The sequence below is a fragment of the Tachypleus tridentatus genome, chromosome 7 (assembly GCF_004210375.1).
Source record: "Tachypleus tridentatus isolate NWPU-2018 chromosome 7, ASM421037v1, whole genome shotgun sequence".
Lineage (NCBI taxonomy): Eukaryota > Metazoa > Arthropoda > Merostomata > Xiphosura > Limulidae > Tachypleus > Tachypleus tridentatus.
Window position 1 is genome coordinate 89,056,758 of NC_134831.1, and position 25,959 is coordinate 89,082,716.

At 33.1% G+C, this 25,959-nt stretch overlaps 1 protein-coding gene across 24 annotated transcripts in view; it reads right to left on the bottom strand.

Moving 5' to 3' along the window:
• Window positions 1-10,027: 10,027 nt before the first annotated feature.
• The window catches only part of LOC143256159 (uncharacterized), a 258,843-nt gene continuing 242,911 nt past the window's right edge, over window positions 10,028-25,959 (bottom strand). For 21 of the 24 annotated variants that reach the window (XR_013031196.1, XR_013031193.1, XR_013031199.1 and 18 more), the window contains 4 exons: window positions 25,221-25,256; window positions 23,472-23,525; window positions 21,537-21,620; window positions 10,028-10,894 (listed from right to left, as the gene is read on the bottom strand). Coding sequence is in view for 18 of the 24 variants with exons in the window: in XM_076512979.1 (XP_076369094.1) it covers window positions 10,892-10,894; window positions 21,537-21,620; window positions 23,472-23,525; window positions 25,221-25,256 (177 nt within the window). In the remaining 6 variants the exon portion in view is untranslated. Of the gene's footprint in view, window positions 10,895-21,536; window positions 21,621-23,471; window positions 23,566-25,220; window positions 25,257-25,959 lie in introns of those variants that run through there. The other 3 variants (XR_013031198.1, XR_013031195.1, XR_013031197.1) reach the window with 2 other exon arrangements.

Sequence of the window (25,959 nt, forward strand, 5' to 3'; positions counted from 1 at the left end):
CTACAAGACTAGGTAATTAACATACAACAAGTTGTTCATGTTAAGCTTACTACAGCAAACCGTACTTCTTTATCATACTACAAGACTAGGTAATTAATATACAACAAGTTGTTCATGTTAAGCTTAATACAGCAAACCGTACTTTATCATACTACAAGACTAGGTAATTAACATACAACAAGTTGTTCATGTTGCTTAATACAGCAAACCGTACTTTTATCATACTACAAGACTAGGTAATTAACATACAACAAGTTGTTCATGTTAAGCTTACTACAGCAAACCGTACTTTTTATCATACTACAAGACTAGGTAATTAACATACAACAAGTTGTTCATGTTAAGCTTAATACAGCAAACCGTACTTTTTATTATACTACAAGACTAGGTAATTAACATACAACAAGTTGTTCATGTTAAGCTTAATACAGCAAACCGTACTTCTTTATTATACTACAAGACTAGGTAATTAACATACAACAAGTTGTTCATGTTAAGCTTAATACAGCAAACCGTACTTTTTATCATACTACAAGACTAGATAATTAACATACAACAAGTTGTTCATGTTGCTTAATACAGCAAACCGTACTTCTTTATCATACTACAAGACTAGGTAATTAATATACAACAAGTTGTTCATGTTAAGCTTAATACAGCAAACCGTACTTCTTTATTATACGAAAAGACTAGGTAATTAACATACAACAAGTTGTTCATGTTGCTTAATACAGCAAACCGTACTTCTTTATTATACTACAAGACTAGGTAATTAACATACAACAAGTTGTTCATGTTAAGCTTAATACAGCAAACCGTACTTCTTTATTATACTACAAGACTAGGTAATTAACATACAACAAGTTGTTCATGTTAAGCTTAATACAGCAAACCGTACTTCTTTATCATACTACAAGACTAGATAATTAATATACAACAAGTTGTCGTCTTTAAGTACAATAAAGCAGACCGCAGTTGCTTGAAATCCAAGACTAGATAAATAATATGTAACAAGTCGTTGTTCTAAAGTACAATACGGCAGACTATAGTTGTATAGTGTAGTAAAACAAGTTGTTGTTGTTAAGTACAATACAGCAGACCATATTTGTTTAGTGTAGCACAAAAGAAGATGTCTAATATACAAGTTACTGCTTCTAAGTACAATAGAGCAAACTGGAGATGATTAGTGTTATACAAGACTAGATAACTAATATACAAGTCGTTGTTATTAAATACAATATAGCAGACTGTGATTGTATAGTGTAATAAAACAAGTTGTTGTTATTAAATACACTACAGCAGATCATGCTTTTTTAATGTAATAGAAGACAAGAAAACTAATATAGAACTCACTGTTTCTAAGTACAATACAGCAGACCAAAGTTGTTTATTGTAATACAATACTAGCAGAGATACCAGCCATTAGGAATTGAGCGTAATTATTACGATTTTGGTGTATACATTACGACTATACGCTCATATAGACAAATATTACGACTTGTTGCAACTCCCAAATTAATATATATTATATAGGCCTATACAATAAAGTGATAAATTGTTCCCCCAGGGCTTGAAAGGGGTGAAAAGAAAATTTCTAGTGAGATACAAATAAATTTTGATAATAAATAAAAGACATAGTCCAAATGACTACTTGCGATAATCATGTTTGTGCTTGAAATAATAAAAAATATTTGTATCTCCGACGTTTACCAATATTTTGGGTGCAGTGCTTCTCCATACTGGGTACGTGGGGGAATTCATAGTTACATCATCAGTGCTTGTCAGCCAATTAGCGATCGCGTAGATGGGTATTTCTCGTTTTCTAAGCTGCATAGAAACACCAATGCGATCATTTGCAAGATGGAAAAAAAGAGGCCTTGTTCACCAGATTATCTTGTTTCTGGCAAATCTAAAAGGACTAAAGCTGTGAATGAAAAATTTAGGAAAGAGAATAGTGCAAAATATCCAGTCATTGCATCAAAAGTCAGTGACAGTTATGCGTTTTGTACAGTTTGTCACATCGATTTTTCTGTGGCGCATGGCAAGATAAACGATTGTTCCAGGTTTACAAAATCAGTCATTGCTCACAATTTACCCCTAGCTGTAGCCGATCATGTAGGACATCTATTCAGAAAAACGTTCCCAGACTCTAATATAGCGAAAAAATATGGCTGTGCTTGAACCACAACTACAGCCATTGTACAAATGTTGGGTTGTGAAGATGACAAAATGATTTCAAGCATACTTACTAACAGTGTTTACAGATTAGCTACAGATGGATCTACAGACATGGATGACTCAAAACTGTATCCAGTGGTTGTACGATATTTTGACCCTTTGCTTGGAAAAATTGTTTGTTCTCTTTTGACAATGGTGGAATGGAAAGAAGCTTCAACGGGAGAGAATATTTTCAAGCTTTTGGACCACGAACTGACAAAGAGAAAAATTTCATGGGAAAACTGTCTTAGTTTTTCTTCAGACAATGCCTCAGTTATGTCGGTATAGGTAAAGGTGTGATGGGACACATCTCAAGACGACAGCCTAGCATTTACTTATGGGCTGTGTCTGTCACCTGATTGCTATCTAGAAATCTTCCAGAGAACTGCCCTGCCCAATTTCTGATATACTGATAGATATCTACTATTTTCTGGACAAAAGTGCTAGCAGAAAACAACATTTCAAAGAGTTTTAAGGATTATATGACAAAGAAACAAGAAAAATTCTACAACTTGTTGACACAAGATGGCTATCACTTGGGGTGTGTCTCAACAGAATATTGGACATGTTGAAGCTATTGAAGAAGTATTTTTACTGTGAAAAGGAAAAAACTAGATTCAAAAGGATCTAAACGTGCAGCTCAGTCAGGCAGCAAGATTTTAACAGTCAGGATATCCTCTCAGCCACACAGGGACACAGTCAAGACATCCTCTTAGCCAAACAGGGACATAAGACAACAGTCTTCAAAAGCAGTCAAAGAAACATTTGATATAACTCAATATATGTTTAGGCAGTCTGACCTTGAACTAAAGAAGAGACAATCAATGAAAAAAGAGAAGTAAACGAAAGTTAACAAGGAAGTAACCAAGAAACAGGGACGTAGATCCTGGGGGGATGGGGTATACATCGCCCTTCATTTTAAGTGGGGGTATGGTGCATACAATCATCCCCCCTACAATTTGGTCTGTTGAATTGTTTTATTGCATCACAGGCCTACAAATTGTGTGTTTGTTCTTGTGATTCTCGTGTTCTTACCAATCGAATTACATAATTAGGCCTAGATGTAGGCTTTTTCAGTAGCCAAAATATACATCTTTAATAATAGGCGTGCTTCTAAGCTTTTCGATCTAAGCGATAGTTCGTAAGTATCAGTCAATAGGCCTAACTATACATGCAAGGCTTGCAAGCACTATCACAGAATCTACCTACGTTTTGTATGTAGTGTAAGATTAAGTAAAATTTTCATCACAACAGATTGAACATAGCATGAAATTTGAAAATATTACTCCGAAGCGTAAACTCCTGTGATCTAAATCTGGCAGGCCATTTGTAGCTTGTAGCTGCATCAATCTTATGTGTATATTGTGCGGTTTTATTGTCGAACGCCTTACTCTCCTTAGCTGCCGAAGCCACTGACCATAGTGTACGTTTAGTATACAGTTAACGACAGGTTCGGGTCGCTCGGATCCAGACGCACCCTACATCACCCCCTTCCGCTCCCTTAAGTCTGAGCCTCGATTTTACAACAGGGCTCATTAGACCTGTGCTTGTGGCCCTCATTAATCCATGAAATTTCATATTATCACCGCCCTCTAATAAAGTGTTGGTGCTTTATGGTAAAAGAACAATATATTCTCTTATCATAGATAGTAAAAATATTGTATTTTCTTGTATAATTAGAACACAAAAGGAGCGATTTTAACGGCCTGAAGCCTCTACCCGAATTGTATTGCTAGTTTTTGTTTAGGTCTTTTTATTTAATAGACGTGCTTATAGATATTATATCACAACGTGTTTGCCTTTTGATGAGCTTTAACAGGAATATAATATATTTGTGATTGTTTAAGTATTTTTCCAGAAACTTCCAATTACTTGTGTTGTAACTAGCACACATTATTGTCCCAGCGATGCCCAGGCGGTCAGTCGGCTCGGTAGTCACTGTGACGTTCGCGTGTTCGACTTAAATACATTGTACAGTTCAGTCCTACTTCCATTCTGTTCTATCTTCGTCCGTTGTACGTTAGAGTTTTTTCAATAAAGACTGTATTTTAGCCTGTTGAATCATCTGGGAAACAGATTCCAATTATGACAAGCAAGCGTCTGAAACTTTCCGATATTAGACAGTTCTGCAAGCCAGTTACTAGTACTACAAGTGACAATGCAGATGCAGATAATCCAACAACCTCAAGCATAGGAATAGAAACTTGCCATACAGAGGAAATACCATGTTCATCGGAGGACGAGTCTGAAAATGTTTGTGCAACTATTACACATCATGAACCACCAGATAGTTGTGAAACAAGTTTGTGCATTAATGAAAAATCTGACACTCCACAGATACAGTGTGGAAAGCCATATCATCCAGACGCACAACTAATACCACGACAGAAAGCAAAATTTCAAAATATAAACTTCCAGGGCAAGTGGTTTGATGAGTTCCCATGGCTGAACTTCGAATATCAGACTCAAAAAGTCATATGTTTTCATTGTGCCAAGGCAGAAAATAGAGGCCTTTTTACAGGGAAATTGGAGAGGCCATTGGAGTATACCTTCATATCCACCGGTTTTTGAAACTGGAAAAAGATAAAACAGAAATTCAACGAACACCAATCCTCCTCTCAGCACAGATTCGCTATATCTAGAAAAGGTTCACTTGATGTAACTCCAGTGACTGTCCAGCTACATGATGGAAAAAAGAAGCAGCAGGAATAATACAAAAGAAGTCTAGCGAAAATATTCAGAAGTTTACGTTTCTTACTGCGTCAAGGTTTAGTATTACATGGACATATTGATATGGAGGGAACTTCCTGCAGTTAATGAAGCTCCTGGAAGAGGAAGATCCTGAGTTGACGGTCTTCTTGTCAAAGAAAACCACATTCACATAACCCCAGGCTTAGAATGAAATAATGGAGATGTTCAGCCATCAAATACTGAGGAACATAGCACACGAAGTGCAGCAAAGTAAAATCTTTGCATTGACGGTTGATGGCACTCAGGATGTTACAGGTGCCGAACAGGAAGCAATATGTGTACAATACGTAGATGAGAACCTTGACGTCCATGAGACATTTCTTGGTTTGTATAGTGTTTCCAATGCAACTGGTGAAACAATATCCTCGACTATACTTGATGTACTGACTAGACTCAATTTACCACTGTCAGGATTAAGAGCACAAACTTATGATGGAGCCGCTAACATGAGTGGTGTGTACAGTGGATGCCAGGCAAAAATAAAAGAGAAGTAACTGTCAGCTTTGTTTTTTTCACTGCGGAGCACACAAGGCTAATTTAATAATGCAACATGCAGTTGAAGATTGTGAATGTGTTCGAGATTCTATTCAGTGGGTACATGAACTTGGTGTCTTGCTTCAGAGGTCAGGCAAATACAAGACAATCTTTGAAAATATTGTATCGTCAGACAGCCACAATGGTCCAGTTAAATACATCCGCCCACCGTGTCCAACACGCTGGTTATGCCGCCTATCTGCAATTACATGTGCTAATGATCATTACAGTGACATTGTTGATTCTTTGTCTGAATTAGCAAATGAAAAATCAGATGTAGCAGTGAAGGCACGAGGTCTGCTGGACAGATTTGACAAACGAAAGACAGTTTTAGAATTGTTGATGGCTCAGCATCCATTAGCTGCATTAGATGAACTAAACCGTGCATTCCAAACAAAATCAGCGACAGTATCTGGCAAGATTGAAGCATCTGCAATGACAGTTGAGCAGTTGCGGGTGTTGCGAACAGAGGAAAATTACAACAAGATATTTGATGAAGCTGAGAAAAAGGTAACTTCCCTAGATCTGGTGCCTATTGAACTACCACACATACGCAGACCCCCCAGAAGGATCACAGGTGATGGCTCAGCACACCATTTTGCAACAGCTAGAGATTACTACAGAAGCCAATATTTTGAATTTGCGGACACAATCATAGAACACCTGACCATTAGATTCAATGCAGACAACAATGACTTGAGGCAATATCTGGCACTTGAGAACATGATCATATCTGGCAAGATTGACAACTCGGTTATAAACTTCTATCCAGAAATCTCTGCACAATGGCTCGAGTTTCAGTTGCCCATGTTCAAAGGAACAACAAAAGCAGTATCTTTGAAAGGTGTGAAGGACGCCTACTGTAAAATGCATGAAACAAGCCAGCAGATGTTTAGTGAAGTGTTACTTTTCATGAAAATTTTGCTTGTATGTCCAGTATCCAGCTGCGAATGTGAACGCAGCTTTTTTGCATTAACACAGTTGAAGACGTGGTTAAGGTCAACTATGTCTCAGTGCCGCCTCAACCATGTGACAGTTTGTCACACTCACAAAGATAAGGTCGACAAGATAAATATAGAAGAGTTTATGAAAGAATTCATAAACAGATCATCACAAAGGAAGTCTACGTTTGGGAACATGAAGACTAGAGGACTAAATGAATCTTACTTCAATGAAAAGTATGAATAATTATGTGTTATATTGTATTGATGTGTAATTTTCAAAAGTTCGCAAAGACATTTTAATTATTTTTATCAAACAACATAAACAGTTTTCAGTAGATATAAACTTATCAAGGGTAATTACTAATTTTATTAATATTTGAAAACGTAATTCATACAATGAAAGTTATTGGTAACCTTATCAAGTATATTGGCCATATTTTATACCGTGCAGTGTGTAGGAATAAATTCATGTATCAGTTAATTTGTGACACATTTGTCTTTATTTTATTGACATTTTGAAAACTGTTCACAACACCTCACTTATAGAAACCTACATGGAAACCTTGAAGTATCGTGGCAACAAGATTACTCATTTGAAATAGTTGGCATCGCTGTACTAGACAACTAATACAAGTCGCTGTTATTAAGTACAATACACAGACCGTAGTTGTTTCTGTTATCCAAGACTAGTTAAATAATATACAAGTCGTTGATATTAGGTGCAGTACAGCAGACTGTAGTTGTTTATTATAATAAAAGCTAAGTAATATACAAGTCACTGTTTCTAAGTTCAATACAGTAGACCGTGGTGGTTTATTTTAATACAATACTAGATAACTATTATACAGAACGTTGTTGTTACCAACTGCGAGAAAGTAGACAGTAGTTGTTTTCTGTACTCCAAGACTAGATAACTAATATAAAAAATGTTGTTGTTAATAACAGGACAGCAGACCGTAGTTTTTAAGTGTAATACAAGTTTTTGTTTTTGAGTACAATAGAACAGATCGTGGTGGTTTTGTGTAATACAAAACTAAATAACTAATATATAACAAGTTGTTATTAAGTACAGTACAGCAGACCGTAGTTGTTTACTGCAATCCAAGACAACTAATATACAAAAAGTTGTTTTTATTAAGTACAATACAGGTTACTGTAATTGTTTACTGTGATCTAAGAGTGGATAACTAATATACAAATCGTTGTTATTAAGTACAATACACGAGACCGTAGTTGTCTACTGTAATACAAGACTAGATATCTAATATACAAGTAATTGTTATTAATTACAATACATCAGACTGTAGTTGTGTAATACAAGATTAGATTAGTAATGTACATCATGTCATTGTTTTCAAGTACAATACAGCAGACCGTATGTGACAGCTAAGTATTATCTTCTCGTAGATAACTGTTAAATATTACCATCTAATGGGTGACAGTTAAATATTACCATCTACTAGATGACAGTCAAATATTACCACCTACTGGGTGACAGTTAAGTATTAAAAGACACGTGCTTGTTTTTAAATGAAGCAGGTAAGATTGTTTTTTTTTTAAAGTCCATAGCCACAATATGGACTGTTTGTGCTCTGCCCACCGTGTGTATCGAAACCCGGTTTCTAGCGTTGTAAATATGCAGAGATACCGCTGTGCCACAGTGAAGTTGAAATTTCAATCCTCGCTAGTTACCTAAGTGAGCTAAATGTCACGTGATTAGTTATTACACAGTTATTCAGACCTATATTTCAGAAACTTTTCAGTTATATTAAAATAGACGCTGAAAGTCAACTTACTGTTGTAATGTTCAATTTTCTTTTTTCGAAGTGAAAGGTGTATACTTCCTATAAGTGGCCGACAATATGACAGATTACAATTTGCCACATTCCTGATGACGAGAAAATCCACTTGCAGAGAAAAATATATATGTAAAAACGGCTGATATGGGTAGACAAAACACTATGTAGAGGAGCGAAGGTCGAAAGGTTGTTCGCTTCGCCACATAAAAAATAAATTCTCAACCATACCAGCCGTTTTTACATATATAGTTTACCACATTGCAGTCAAGGTTATTTTAACACTTCTGTCAATTCTTACGAAGAAGTTATCTTTACTATTGGAGTCACCGTAATTCATGTTCTTTATAAGTTTCATGGAAGTAAAGAGAGAATTAGAAACCTTCATGTAAAACATCTGATACATAAAAATATTTTATAAAATCACGATGAACATGAAATCTAAGTTTACAGACACCAGGTAGCGTTCGGAAGAAAATAATGTACGTTTGTCAAAGTGTTTTTAAATTTAAAGCAAATCTACATGAGGGCTATCTGTGCTAGCCGTCCATAATTTTGCAGTGTAAGACTAGAGGGAAGGCAGCTAGTCATCAGCACCCACAGCTAACTCTGCGGTTAGTCTTTTACCAGCGAATAGTGAGATTGAACATCAAATTATAACGCTCTCACGGCTGAAATGGCTAGCACGTTTGGCGTAATAGGGATTCGAACCCGCGACCCTCAGATTACGACTCAAACGTCCTAAAGATCTGGCTATGCCAAAGTAAGTATAGAATATAAACATTTCCTGAGTAACAAGGCTACATTTTGGGAGATCAGTTAAATATTATAATGTTCCTAATATCTTTCTAGCTAAACGCTACAGACGGCAAAGTGTTTATAAATACTTCGGAAGTCAAGTCATTAAAAACAGATCTTTAGAACTGGAATAAACGTCTGAAATGATCTATAAATTTTTAAAACATTAAACGAATTCACACCATAAGAGTTATAAAAGAAAGAATCTTTTAAAAGCGGGTGTGTTTAAAAAAACAAACAATCTCGTGATATTGTAGGTGTTTTGTTATAAATATATGAATCACAGTTTAAATGTTCATACTATACGATAAAATGTGCTTATAAGAAAGTCATATTTTTAATACTATCTTTTATAACAAATTTATTTTAACACATTGAAAAATTCATTAACAAACAGAAGACTTCTGAAAGTAAGATACAGTTTCACTCAAATTACAAGATTTCAAATATAATCTTTAAAATATTCTGAGTTGTCTTTAATATATTGTGAGTTGTGTGTTGTCTAATATATTGTGACTTATGTGTTGTCTTTAATATATTGTGACTTGCGTGTTCTCTATAATATATTGTGACTTGCGTGTTGTCTTTAATATATTGTGACTTGCGTGTTGTCTTTAATATATTGTGACTTGCGTGTTGTCTAATATATTGTGATATTGTGTTTACTATATTGTGACTTGTGTTGTTTAATATATTGTGAGTTGTGTGTTGTCTTTAATATATTGTGAGTTGTGTGTTGTCTTTAATATATTGTGAGTTGTGTGTTGTCTTTAATATATTGTGAGTTGTGTGTTGTCTAATATATTGTGACTTGTGTGTTGTCTTTAATATATTGTGACTTGTGTGTTGTCTTTAATATATTGTGAGTTGTGTGTTGTCTTTAATATATTGTGAGTTGTGTGTTTCTTTAATATATTGTGAGTTGTGTGTTGTCTAATATATTGTGAGATTATACTGAACTGATAGTAACAAAACTAAGAATTAGTTGGTTCTAGACTAAAAACACAGCTACGTGTCACAGCAGATATTTATTGAATACAAAGCAGTAGTAACGAGTACACATTCACCACAAGACAGTTATTCCTATTGGTGAAAAACTATATTAATTTTGTACTAATTACGACGGAACTTTGAAACCACTGGTTTTGGTTTTTAAACTTGCCACTAGGATACCTCCTTAAAATGCATAACCTGAGATAAGCACTGTGTACTCTGAATGTTTACTGTTTAATTTACCAGACGTTATTGTGGAGCAAACCCTACATGATAAACATACTGCAGAGTTAACAAAAGTCAAACTATATTATTACTTTTTATTTAACAAAACAACCAATTACTATCCAACCGGTCAACAGTGGCACTAACTGGTAAAATAAAATGTCACGTTTCTAAGTATATATATATATATATATATATTATTTATACACGATACCAAGTGGCTACTCTCCAAATTAGAAAACATTTATGATTTTGATACCAAGCAAATACATTACGAATATAGCGACCTCTAGAGAAGTTTGTGTGAATCCTGGTTAGTATTTACACCACAAGGTTCCAGGAAATATATCTATTTACAAAATGTAATATTAGAGGTGTCAGTCCACCAGCTTCGGCCACTATCCCTTTCTATCGAAGGTCACATCTATTTTGTTGACGAGTTAAATTAGTAACTTTTATCTTTAAACTAAGCACAACGAATGTTTATCCTGATTCACGTAAATAAACAACAAATCAGTTAAACACATAACGCAAAGAATCAAGGGCACTCGATGCTCTGAACGCTGGAAGTGTCGTCTTCCATATCTCTCATCACGTGATGTAGATGTCGTCCGATAGGTGGCGTAATCGTTTTTACTGAAATATTTAGAAAACAAAGAAAATTTATTTTGATACAAAAAATGTTTCAGTATCAGACAGTATATAATATAACAGCTCTTATAATTCCTTTTTAAACAACGTATTTAAAAAAAAACAATTTGTCATAGAAACCAAAACTGAAGTGCGTTAACAAGGACAATCAGTTGTTGTTTTTTAGCATATGGTATGACGAAATTAACGCATGCATTTATCAGTTATGTACAAAAGAAAATAAACTGACATTCCTACGTAAGGGGAATGAGAGAAAACAAGTACAACACGACGATAATGTGTTTGTCAACCACTAGTGGCATACCGAGATAAGAGGCAAGAGGGTAGACTAGTAAAGTGAGCCAGACATAAGATTACATTACAGTTAAAAAATTGCGACCAGAATTCTATTATCTCGAACCATATCACAGAATTACTTACTCACATTTCAGATGGCAACTTTGTAGTGCTTAGATGCAAAGTGCGTGATTTATAAGTGACAGTACAAGTTGCTGGAGTTGTAATAATGGTGTGGGGCAAATTCTATTAACATAAGATTGGGTTTCCAATGCTCCTGTTCATGTTCACCACAGAACAAAGCTTGATGAACAAGACCTACCTAAATATCATAATGCAACAATCCACTATATTCGTATTGTATGAACTTGATGGGAAAAGCGTGACTCTCATTTCCCTTGATCTCAGCCGATCGTGTAATTTTGGAAATGAAAAAAAATGTGACAGTCATCTTTCTTGACAAGCACGTACATCCCCACCTTTTATGGAGTACTCACTTTTATGAATCCATTGCAAGCTCAACTTTTACTCACGTGGGAGGTTTATGTTGCTTGAACGATATTAGACCAGAACTTAAAGTGTCCAGCCACTGTCTGATCATTTATTGAGCTCAGTACCAGCTAATATACGAAGATGAATATCCCTTTTTAGTAGTGTGAGCAATTGGACTTACCACTGACACACCAGAAACTGTAATCTAGCTAATACCGTTAATAATCTGTTCTGCTAAGAACACAATCATAAATAACTTGCATCTGGCGAACTATAGTATTATGAAAGTGAACACAGCTGACGAACATTAGCTCGCAGATTAACCTCCCTTTTCTTTGTTGCTGTGCGTTTACTTCGACCAATTGTTCCAGAAGATGTGAAGAGCTTGTTTGTCTGGACACTACTTTATGGAGTATGGGTTAGAAAAAAGACAACCAGTCAGTGGCACCCACCATTTGGAGCAGATACTTTCATCTAAAACAACTACTGACTATTACTCTCATAACACATTCATAATTAAAAGTTAAAATTGAGGTCAGTACATAAGTACTAACATAAGTACTTCAGATACGAAGCCTGATACAACACACACTAGGTACGCTTAGACCAAGACAGATTATGGAATATATTTAAAGTGTTCAGAAAATTACTATAATATGTAGTTTTATGACGTCAGTGTCAACTGATTATATTATTATAACATGTGAAACTTATTTATGTGATGAACAAGAACTATAAACTTGGAAACTCTAACCTAAATTTCAACAGAACATAAATATTTATTTCAAATCCTAGAACAAACCTATCTTTATTCATGCCCTTCACCTCACCATCTGTGATTGACATCAGTCTCACGGATGTAACAATTATCATATTCAAATATTTTATTTCTCATTATTCAATTAAAGTTTATTCTACGCTGTCATTTTACAAATGTTTTTTTTTTTTCATCAGCTCATTTTATTTTACACTCATCTTCCAACCACCTTTCAAATAATTGTTTATCTCACATAACACCAGCCCCATCTTCTAACATCATTCTAAAATAGTTCAGTTTATTTCATATTCACCCAGCCCCACCTTTTACCCTTCTTTAAAATGGTTCAGCTTATTTCACATCCAATTAATTCTATTTTCTAACCTCCTTCCAAATGGTTCAGTTTATTTTTTATCTCACCAGCCCTATCTTCTAACCTCCTTCCAAATGGTTCAGTTTATTTCGTATTCAATAAGCTCCATATTCCAACTTTCTTTCAATGGTTAACTTTCTCACATTAATCCAGTTTCATCCACTTGTCTTCCATGTTTTCAAGGCAGATATCCGAAAGAAGCCAAGTTATTTATTTGTGCCTCACATCTAACATTACCAGTCTAGAGTCGTGTTCATTGTCTACAAGTCCAATATGCAACACAAAACACACTCCTACACTGTTACAGTTATCTGTAAGCTAATTTTATTTCTTTGGTGTTAAGGTAAATTAAAGTATTTTAAGTACAACTACTACTAGATACACCCAAAGAGTCACTTGAGAAACACCTTACGATGTGGTGTAGACATGTCTATCTCACCAGACAAACATTTGGTCTAAAACGAGCCATTTTTACATACATATTTTTCTCTACAAGTTGGTATTCTCGATATCACTGATTAAACGTTTAGTCCCTTGTGAACCACCTAAAGATTAGGTGAGTCACGTCTACCTCACCATATACACACTAAGTCAGTTGAAAATCATTTTAAGAACAGGTTAGACACATCTGTCTCACCTACCAGATATACACTAAGTCAGTAAAGAACCAGCTTAAGATAAGGTTAGATACGTCTATGTCACCTACCAGATACACCTAAAACAGTTTAGAACCACCTTAAGATCAGGTTAAACACGTATATCTCACCAACTAGACACTCACTATGTCAGTTGAGAACCACCTTAAGATCAGGTTAAACACGTATATCTCACCAACTAGACACTCACTATGTTAGTTGAGAACCACCTTAAGATCAGGTTAAACACGTATATCTCACCAACTAGACACTCACTATGTCAGTTGAGAACCACCTTAAGTCAGGTTAAACACGAGACACTCACCAGTTGAGAACCACCTTAAGATCAGGTTAAACACGTATATCTCACCAACTAGACACTCACTATGTCAGTTGAGAACCACCTTAAGATATAAGTATATAACAAGATTTGTGGAGTATATTTTCTTTACAGATAAATGTGTTGTAATAAAACATGTGAAGTAGATCTTTGTTTACAGCTAAATGTGTTGTAATAAAACATGTGAAGTAGATCTTTGTTTACAGCTAAATGTGTTGTAATAAAACATGTGAAGTAGATCTTTGTTTACAGCTAAATGTGTTGTAATAAAACATGTGAAGTAGATATTTGTTTACAGCTAAATGAGTTGTAATAAAACATGTGAAGTAGATATTTGTTTACAGCTAAATGTGTTGTAATAAAACATGTGAAGTAGATATTTGTTTACAGCTAAAGGTATCGTAATAAAACATGTGAAGTAGATCTTTGTTTACATCTAAATGTGTTGTAATAAAACATGTGAAGTAGATATTTGTTTACAGCTAAAGGTATGGTAATAAAACATGTGAAGTAAATCTTTCTTTACAGATAAAGGTATGGTAATAAAGCATGTGGATTAGATCCTTGATTAAAGCTCAATGTATGGTAATAAAACATGCAGAGTAGATCTTTCTTTATAGCTAAATGTATAGTAATAAAACATGCAGAGTAGATCTTTCTTTATAGCTAAATTTATAGTAATAAAACACGTGTAGTAGATCTCTCTTTAGAGCTAAATGTATGGTAATAAAACGTGTGGAGTATATCCTTCTTTACAGCTAAATGTATGGAAAGAAAATATGTAGAGCAGATCTTTGTTTACAGCAACATGTAGGGTAATAAAACATGTAGAGCAGATCTTTGTTTACAGCAACATGTAGGGTAATAAAACATGTGAAGTAGATCTTTGTTTACAGCAACATGTAGGGTAATAAAACATGTAGAGTAGATCTTTGTTTACAGCAACATGTATGGAAAGAAAACATGTAGAGCAGATCTTTGTTTACAGCAACATGTAGGGTAATAAAACATGTGAAGTAGATCTTTGTTTACAGCAACATGTAGGGTAATAAAACATGTGAAGTAGATCTTTGTTTACAGCAACATGTAGGGTAATAAAACATGTAAAGTAGATCTTTGTTTACAGCAACATGTAGGGTAATAAAACATGTGAAGTAGATCTTTGTTTACAGCAACATGTAGGGTAATAAAACGTGTGAAGTAGATCTTTGTTTACAGCAACATGTAGGGTAATAAAACGTGAAGTAGATCTTTGTTTACAGCAACATGTAGGGTAATAAAACATGTGAAGTAGATCTTTGTTTACAGCAACATGTAGGGTAATAAAACATGTGAAGTAGATCTTTGTTTACAGCAACATGTAGGGTAATAAAACATGTGAAGTAGATCTTTGTTTACAGCGACATGTAGGGTAATAAAACATGTGGAGTAGATCTTTGTTTACAGCGACATGTAGGGTAATAAAACATATGGAGTAGATCTTTGTTTACAGCAACATGTAGGGTAATAAAACATGTGTAGTAGATCTTTGTTTACAGCGACATGCAGGGTAATAAAACAAATGGAGTAGATCTTTGTTTACAGCGACATGTAGGGTAATAAAACAAATGGAGTAGATCTTTGTTTACAGCGACATGTAGGGTAATAAAACAAATGGAGTAGATCTTTGTTTACAGCAACATGTAGGGTAATAAAACATATGGAGCAGGTCCTGTTTATACCTAAATGTATAGTAATGACACATGGAGTAGATCTCTGTTTACAGCTAAATAATGGTAATAAAACATGTGGAATATATCCTTGTTTATAGCTAAATGTATGGGAATAAAACATGAGATGTAAATCCTTGTTTACAGTTAAATGTACGGTACTTAAACAAGTGGAATAGATCCTTGTTTATACCTAAATGTATGATAATAAAACATGTGTAGCAGATCTTTGTTTACTGATAAGTGTATGATAATGAAACGTGTGTGGTAGATCTTTGTTTACAGCTAAGTGTATGATAATAAAACATGTGTAGTAGATCTTTGTTTACTGCTAAGTGTATGATAATAAAACATGTGTAGTAGATCTTTGTTTACTGCTAAGTGTATGATAATTAAACATGTGTAGTAGATCTTTGTTTACAGCTAAGTGTATGATAATTAAACATGTGTAGTAGATCTTTGTTTACAGCTAAGTGTATGATAATTAAACATGTGTAGTAGATCTTTGTTTACAGCTAAGTGTATGATAATGAAACGTGTGTGGTAGATCTTTGTTTACTGCTAAGTGTATGATAATAAAACATGTGTAGTAGATCTTTGTTTACTGCTAAGTGTATGATAATTAAACATGTGTAGTAGATCTTTGTTTACTGCTAAGTGTATGGTAATAAAACATGTGTAGTAGATCTTTGTTTACTGCTAAGTGTATGGTAATTAAACATGTGTAGTGGATCTTTGTTTACTGCTAAGTGTATGGTAATTAAACATGTGTAGTAGATCTTTGTTTACTGCTAAGTGTATGGTAATAGAACATGTGTAGTAGATCTTTGTTTACAGCTAAGTGTATGATAATTAAACATGTGTAGTAGATCTTTGTTTACTGTTAAGTGTATGGTAATTAAACATGTGTAGTAGATCTTTGTTTACTGCGAAGTGTATGGAAATAGAACATGTGTAGTAGATCTTTGTTTACAGCTAAGTGTATGATAATTAAACATGTGTAGTAGATCTTTGTTTACAGCTAAGTGTATGATAATTAAACATGTGTAGTAGATCTTTGTTTACTGCTAAGTGTATGGTAATTAAACATGTGTAGTAGATCTTTGTTTACAGCTAAGTGTATGGTAATTAAACATGTGTAGTAGATCTTTGTTTACTGCTAAGTGTATGGTAATTAAACATGTGTAGTAGATCTTTGTTTACTAGATCTTTGCTAAGTGTATGGTAATAAAACGTTTACTGTAGTAGATCTTTGTTTACAGCTATATGTATGGTAATAAAACATGTGTAGTAGATCTTTGTTTACAGCTATATGTATGGTAATAAAACATGCAAGTTATAGACTTAATTACATTAATATATGTATATAATAAATAATAATTATCAATACATAACATATATTATTTACAGTTGTGAAATGAAATAATCTTTAAAAAACAAAACAACAATGGCCAACTTATGATGTATGAAGAAAAACGGTCGGATAAGTAGCCATTATCAATGACCTATAATGTAAAATAGAATGTGTCCAGTTTATTTGTTAATTGTGAATGACTTACTTAACGTTTCGCTCAAATTATACAGTAAACTGACGAACTTCATAAAGTGTATGTAGATTCTAAAGAAAATACCCGGGTCTTAACCACACTGAACATACCTATATTAGCATGATGTAATTACGTCATAATTACAGTTTCATTAACAGGATATGTGGAAAGTATCCTTACTAGTCGTATCGAATTATTTATTGATTGTCTCGAGGAAAAAAGCTAATCATCCTCACCCACCAACCCAGTTTGGGTTAGTTTCTTTACAACTGAATAGTGGAATTTGACTGTCGCTCTTATCACGCACTAACAGCCCCGCGGATTATTTTTCTTTTAACGATTACTTGATTTGATTTATTTGGATTTTGTGCAAAGCTACACGAGAGCTATCTGAACTAGCCATCCTTAATTTAGTAGTGTACGACTAGAGAGAAGGTAGCTAGTCATCACCACCCACCGCCAACTCTTGGACTACTCTGTTAACAACGAATAGTGGGATTGACCGTCACTTTGTAATGCCCCCACGACTGAAAGTGCGAGCATGTTTGGTGATTCGAACCTGCGACCCTCGGATTACGAATCGAACGCCTTAAGCCCACCTGGCCATGCCATGCTTAGTGATAACAAGAAGCGAAACACAATATCGTACGATATCAAGTGATTGACACTTGTCATAGAAATATTACTCAGACAAAAGGGGTCGTGAAGAGAGTTGAAATGTTGTATAAACCACTCTGACGTTGGGTGTGATTTTGATAAAAAAACAACAACAGAAACTCTAGGCAATTCAAGCAGTGTTTTTAGTTAGACTCCCATATGAATCACTTCTAGCCATGCACTTGTAGCAATATCATTTTTATTTACTGATCTTATAACATATGAATCACTTCTAGCTACGTACTTGTAGCAATATCATTTTTATTTACTGATCTTATAACATATGAATAACTTCTAGCTACGTACTTGTAGCAATATCATTTTTATTTACTGATCTTATAACATATGAATCACTTCTAGCTACGTACTTGTAGCAATATCATTTTTATTTACTGATCTTATAACATATGAATCACTTCTAGCTACGTACTTGTAGCAATATCATTTTTATTTACTGATCTTATAACATATGAATCACTTCTAGCTACGTACTTGTAGCAATATCATTTTATTTACTGATCTTATAACATATGAATCACTTCTAGCTACGTACTTGTAGCAATATCATTTTTATTTACTGATCTTATAACATATGAATCACTTCTAGCTACGTACTTGTAGCAATATCATTTTTATTTACTGATCTTATAACATATGAATCACTTCTAGCCACGCACTTGTAGCAATATCATTTTTATTTACTGATCTTATAACATATGAATCACTTCTAGCCACGCACTTGTAGCAATATCATTTTTATTTACTGATCTTATAACATATGAATCACTTCTAGCTACGCACTTGTAGCAATATCATTTTTATTTACTGATCTTATAACATATGAATCACTTCTAGCCACGCACTTGTAGCAATATCATTTTTATTTACTGATCTTATAACATATGAATCACTTCTAGCTACGTACTTGTAGCAATATCATTTTTATTTACTGATCTTATAACATATGAATCACTTCTAGCTACGTACTTGTAGCAATATCATTTTTATTTACTGATCTTATAACATAGAAGTTCAATGTTTCTGATGCAGATATTCATACCACCAGACTGTACTTCCCAGTACAACTTCAACACTGTCACTTTGCTACACGTAAACTAGAGGACTCGAATACTGTCACCTTATTACACGTAAACTAGACAAATCCAAAGTTGTCATCTTGCTATACGTAAACTAGACAACTCCAAAACTGCCACATTGCTGCACGTAAACTATACGACTCGAATACTATCACCTTGCTACACGTAAACTAGACAAATCCAATACTGTCACCTTGCTACACGTAAACTAGACAAATCCAATACTGTCACCTTGTTACACGTAAACTATATGACTCGAATACTGTCACCTTGCTACACGTAAACTATATGACTCGAATACTGTCACCTTGCTACACGTAAACTATATGACTCGAATACTATCACCTTGCTACACGTAAACTACATGACTCGAATACTGTCACCTTGCTACACGTAAACTACATGACTCGAATACTGTCACCTTGCTACACGTAAACTATATGACTCGAATACTGTCACCTTGCTACACGTAAACTATATGACTCGAATACTGTCACCTTGCTACACGTAAACTATATGACTCGAATACTATCACTTTGCTACACGTAAACTATATTAATCGAATACTATCACCTTGCTACACGTAAACTATATGAATCGAATACTATCACTTTGCTACACGTAAACTATATGAATCGAATACTATCACTTTGCTACACGTAAAATGTATGACTCGAATACTCTCATCTTGCTACACGTAAACTAGACAATTCATCAACAATAATTATTAATTGTTTGTTTTCTCAATGATCATTGAATTTTCACGAACGATCGCAAAGTGAAATAAAGATACAAAAAAGAAACTTATCAACTTGATGGCATACTTTCAAAAGGAAAACTTCCACAGCCTAGGGATCAACTAGAATTATTTTTCAATTCATTTCTATTAAAAGACGATATATCATCATAAATATCTCAGGTTATAGGGTATTTATTTGTTACACTATTATAGACTCTTAAAACATGAGCTACATCAATGAGCTACTCAACATGTGTTTAATATAAATATAGTGGCTTCATCTAGTGTTTAAAGTTATTGCGTATTTGTTACACTCTACATTACTGAGCAACTCAACAGGTGTTAGAATTATGTAAACTGGCCCCATCTAGCGTTCAGATTATTGTATAAGTTTACTTCTGTCCTTGACTGTAAAAAACGAACAACTTAAAATGTTTAATTCGAGTACAGTGGCACCATTTAGTGTGGAAGATTATTGAACATTTACTACAGTATATTACATTAAAAAACGAGTTACTCAGAAGTAATGCGATTTCAACAGACACAACTAACTACAAAGCCACAAAACCAAAATTAAATATGAAAATTTTACAAAATGATACTGGTTAGTTAACTGTACTAAACTCAACACAACAATTTCTCGTTCATGTTGCTTCCAAATTACATACATTTACTGACTGTAAATGTTTCAAATATTCATCAGTTACCATAATTTCACCACATCAATTACGTATGACTCATAAATAAAATAAACGAACCCACTAGGATTAAAACATAATAAATCCGAAATAAAACGTAACATTAAAAATAAAATCATTAGGTGGAATAGAAATATAGCAAAACAGAGAGATATGCGAGATATAAGGGCTTAATACATTTATTCTGTCAAAGTACTTTCACGATTCTTAACTTTAACGGAAGTAATTAGTAGAATCTTCAATGACGATTCTTAACTTTGACAGAAGTAATTACTAGAATCTTCAATGACGATTCTTAACTTTGACAGAAGTAATTAGTAGAATCTTCAATGGCGATTCTTAACTTTGGTACAATGTGTGCACTTAACGACCATGTACAATGGATTTTCACTTAATCTCAAATCTTATGGTATAAAGTAATCTTAGAGCTATATTTAGGAAGCAATGAATACAACATTAACTGAGGCAGTTGTCCATTTCTTTTTAGCTGTATATAAGCATTTATTCTTGAAATTCAGTGATGAAAGTTAACAATGGTTAACAAGAATTAAAACAGCCTTCCTTTGGTAGCTCAGCTCCAAACTGGAGTCATTTGGTGTCAATGCTGCCTCCAGCTTTTAATCCCTCTTAAAGTCAATACACTTTTCAATAGCATGTATTCTACTTGATAGTGCATGTATATTAGCAACATCATGATCTGTGTGTTACTTCCCTGTGTAAGTTAAACAATAATGTTTACATTGTACATATCTACGATCGATGTAACACACAGTCATGAATGACACAAGGAGTAAAATTTATGTTTAATAATAAACAGTAGGCGATACCTCATAAATACAATGTTGTAAAATAATTTAGTGTTACTAATAATATACTGAGATCCTCAAGAATTATCATCGAGTCACATGAAACAAAATGTGGTGAATTGGAAGCTAAGACGTAAATTCAGTTTTACACGTGTGAAAAACAAGATGCAATGTGGGTAATGCTAAGTTACCTTGCTTTGTTGGTTTGTAAAATATAATCAAATGTATTATGTTAAAGCTTAACTTTGGCTATTTTTCATTCGTCCACTTTTGGACAGACTGATTATTTTAATGATATGTGAAGTTCCACTAAAACTCCTATTAAATCCTTTCTATCTTTCAACCATTAATTCAGACACAGTATGGCTCATTCATTGAAACTGAAACACTGTCATAATGAAGAAGTAAGGTAGGAGTACTCAGATATTTCATGTATACAATGTCTACACTGCCTGAAACACTAATAAACTAAGCGTATTTAAGTTTTACAGATGAACTCACCACATTAGGGGGCTTCCACCCACAGCCAGGTAGAGGTAGTCCGTCAGCTCCGAGAGGACATGGAGCATCTAAACCAGGTACCCCCTGTAAGTGAAGTGTATGTATATTATTACTTCCAGCTTCTCCCATCATGTTTAACTGTGAGTAGTTCAAACTAATATTACTTTACACTTACAGCATAGTTTAGCTCCTAACGTAACACTACACAGCTGCAAGGGAAGAGCAACTGTGTCTGATATTAACCCTTTGACTACAACTGGGATGTACATTTCCAAGTACCTCATATTGTGACTGGGACAAATGTTTCTTTTTGTCATTTATGCCTTCCTCTGCTGGGTTCCGGTTCATCACTTTGACTATCATCACAAGATATAATCCTCTTGTCACATTACCTCTTCATCATCATGCACTTGAGTAATTCACTGTCACAATATTCTGATCTATTTGAGTCAAGCACAACAAGCATATTTACATAGTATTTAGGGTTAGGATTACTAACTACTATCGATGAAGGTACACAAGTCATGTTGTTGGTCACTGAAGGGCTAAGAGGAAGACACTGAGATAAACCACATATTAATATTGGCAGAATGCCAATAATTACTTTCTAGCTTTATTCCCATACGTCATACACAGAGGTTTTGAATAACAATGGGAAACACCTGTCCCAGCAGCAGTGAAACGGTAAGTACAACCAGTTAAACTATTCCAAGGGTCATATAATAATCACCTACTGAGTTGAACGACCAGCTTTCATAACCGAAGAACTGTTTAACTAATGCTGAAACAAGTTCTACTTACTCAGAGTTAAGCCTCGTTTTGAATGGATCAAAATAAATAAGTGTATAAATATATGCTTATCAGTTATCAGTTTCCAAAGTACAAAAAAACTGTTAGATATTTGAACTTAAGCTTTGATCATGTATTGAGAAAAAAACAGTTCACTATGAAAACATAAAAGGTTTTAACATTTCACTAAATTTGTGATAAAACTAAAACTTTCATTACCTGATCACCTTTAAAACTAAAACGTTTATTACCTGATCACTTTTGTGATAAAACTAAAACTTTCATTACCTGATCACTTTTGTGATAAAACTAAAACTTGCATTACCTGATCACGTTTGTGATAAAACTAAAACTTGCATTACCTGCTCACGTTTGTGATAAAACTAAAACTTGCATTACCTGATCACGTTTGTGATAAAACTAAAACTTTCATTACCTGATCACCTTTAAAACTAAAACGTTTATTACCTGATCACTTTTGTGATAAAACTAAAACTTTCATTACATGATCACTTTTGTGATAAAACTAAAACTTTCATTACCTGATCACTTTTGTGATAAAACTAAAACTTTCATTACATGATCACTTTTGTGATAAAACTAAAACTTTCATTACCTGATCACTTTTGTGATAAAACTAAAACTTTCATTACCTGATCACTTTTGTGATAAAACTAAAACTTTCATTACCTGATCACGTTTGTGATAAAACTAAGACTTTCATTACCTGCTCACTTTTGTGATAAAACTAAAACTTTCATTACCTGCTCACTTTTGTGATAAAACTAAAAGTTGCATTACCTGATCACTTTTGTGATAAAACTAAAACTTGCATTACCTGCTCACGTTTGTGATAAAACTAAAACTTGCATTACCTGATCACGTTTGTGATAAAACTAAAACTTTCATTACCTGATCACCTTTAAAACTAAAACGTTTATTACCTGATCACTTTTGTGATAAAACTAAAACTTTCATTACATGATCACTTTTGTGATAAAACTAAAACTTTCATTACCTGATCACTTTTGTGATAAAACTAAAACTTTCATTACATGATCACTTTTGTGATAAAACTAAAACTTTCATTACCTGATCACTTTCATTACCTGATCACTTTTGTGATAAAACTAAAACTTTCATTACCTGATCACCTTTCTCCCCTTTTTCCCCTTTTTTCCCTCTTCTTCCTGCCATACCCTTGAAAATGTAACAAAATCAGAAATAAAGGTGATTCTCTCTGTAAGACGTAACATAAATAAAACTTTAATATTTTATCATCAAGACAGTGAAAACTATTTTATATATGTAACATGAATGAAAATTTAATACTTTGTCACCAAGAGATTCAAAATAATATCTGACATATGTAACATGAATAAAACATCAATACTTTATCATAGAATGTAAAAATACTATTTAATATATGTCACATGAATGAAACTTTAATACACTATTATCAAGAGAGTAAAAATATTATTTAACATCTAACATGAACAAAACGTTAATAATTTATCATAGAATAGAAAAATGCTATTTAATATATGTGACATGAATAAACTTTAATACTCTATCATCAAGAGAGTAAAAATATTATTTAACATCTAACATGAACAAAACGTTAATACTTTATCATAGAATGTAAAAATGCTATTTAATATATGTGACATGAATAAAACTTTAATATTCAATCATCAAAAGAGTAAAAATATTATTTAACATCTAACATGAACAAAACGTTAATACTTTATCATAGAATGTAAAAATGCTATTTAATATATGTGACATGAATAAAACTTTAATATTCAATCATCAAAAGAGTAAAAATATTATTTAACATCTAACATGAACAAAACGTTAATACTTTACCATAGAATGTAAAAATGCTATTTAATATATGTGACATGAATAAAACTTTAATACTCAATCATCAAAAGAGTAAAAATACAATTAATATGTAAGATGAATAAAACTCTAATACTCTATCATCAAGAGAGGAAAAATACTATTCAATATATGTAACGTGAATAAAACAATACTCGATCATCAAGAGAGTAAAAATACTACTTAATATACGTAACATGAAGAAAACTATAATATTATATCATCAAGAGAGTAAACATACTATTTAATTAATATATGTAACATTAATAAGACTTTAATATTCCATAATCAAGAAAGTAAAAATACTATTTAATATGTAACATGAATAAAACTTTAATATTCTATCGTCAAAGGAGAGAAAATACTATTTAATACTTTCTTTCCTTTTTGAAGAATTTTACAAAACTCGAATGTAATAAATAAACTTAGTATTTTAAAAAAAATATTTGAACCCAAAGTCTAGCTTGAAGAGAGGTCCAGTTTAATCTACACTTTGAAGAAAGTGTGTTATTGAGTTTTACTAATTTAGAAGATTACACTCCTCATTGGTAACCCTGAACACAAGTTAACAAAACAGAGATAAACTGAGCTGTATCTTAGTTTCTATTCCAGTATAATTTAACTTAAACGATGCTTTAGTGAAACATTTAAGAAAGGAATTTCAGTTTAGGCTATGAAAAATCAAACAGAGCTAAAACACACAGCCATGTGTGTATAGTATAATTTTCATTTAAATGTTAGACTTGGAAATGATCCTTTTGCTCGTTTTACGAAATTAATTCCATTGTATAAAATTATCTTCAACTTCAATTGAACTGAAATAATATTAGGAAAACAAATAATTTTGATTTTTAAACCTAAAATATTTCAATAATATCTAATACAATCACACATTGAAAAAAAAAAACAACAACAAGAAAAGGTGTGGGTTACTTAAAGAAATATAGAGAAAGAAACAAAAACAGAACAAACGAAAAAGAATGGATATATGTTAACATCCACTTAACTTACAGAAGGTCCTAAATCTCCTTTGTCTCCTTTTGGACCCTGTTTATCAAAGTGCATAGAAACCCATTAACAGGAATGAAAAAAAACAAACCATAACGCAATGAAAGTTTACAAAATATAGATAAAATTATTATGGTTTAAAGATTACATTGTATATGAATGTAAATAACCTAAATTAAAATATAATTATAGTAATAATGAACAATGTGTCAAGTGTCCCCAAATCAAACAAAACAACTAGTATGACAATGTTACATAAGGGACAAAATAACGAGTAACATGAAGCATTAGTACAACTCACACATGGACAAACACGTAGCAGAATGTTAATAGTCAGCTATCATGCTTTGCTGGAAAGTAGACATCAATGTTTGAATGTATAAATGATGTTTCTTTTTTTAAATTATGCTCTGCATAAAAAAAATGTGATAGTTAGTTTTGAAGCATATTTAAATAAAGTTTGATGTAATATTTTCTGTTTTGAAAGGATTGAATTCTAACACGTACATTTATTTCTGAAGTGATAATTCTCACTTTTTTCTATAGTTGTTTCTAAATACCAATTACAGCCGTGTATGTTTCAAACTATTAACAATTAAAACCACTGATTATGTCATATTTCAAAGTATCCCTCACAATATCTATTTGGTTCCATTGTATTAAATAACAGTCTATATTAACCAAACCTTTAAACAAAACAAGCTATGTTGAGATGTTTGTTACGTTACAATGTTTAGTAACT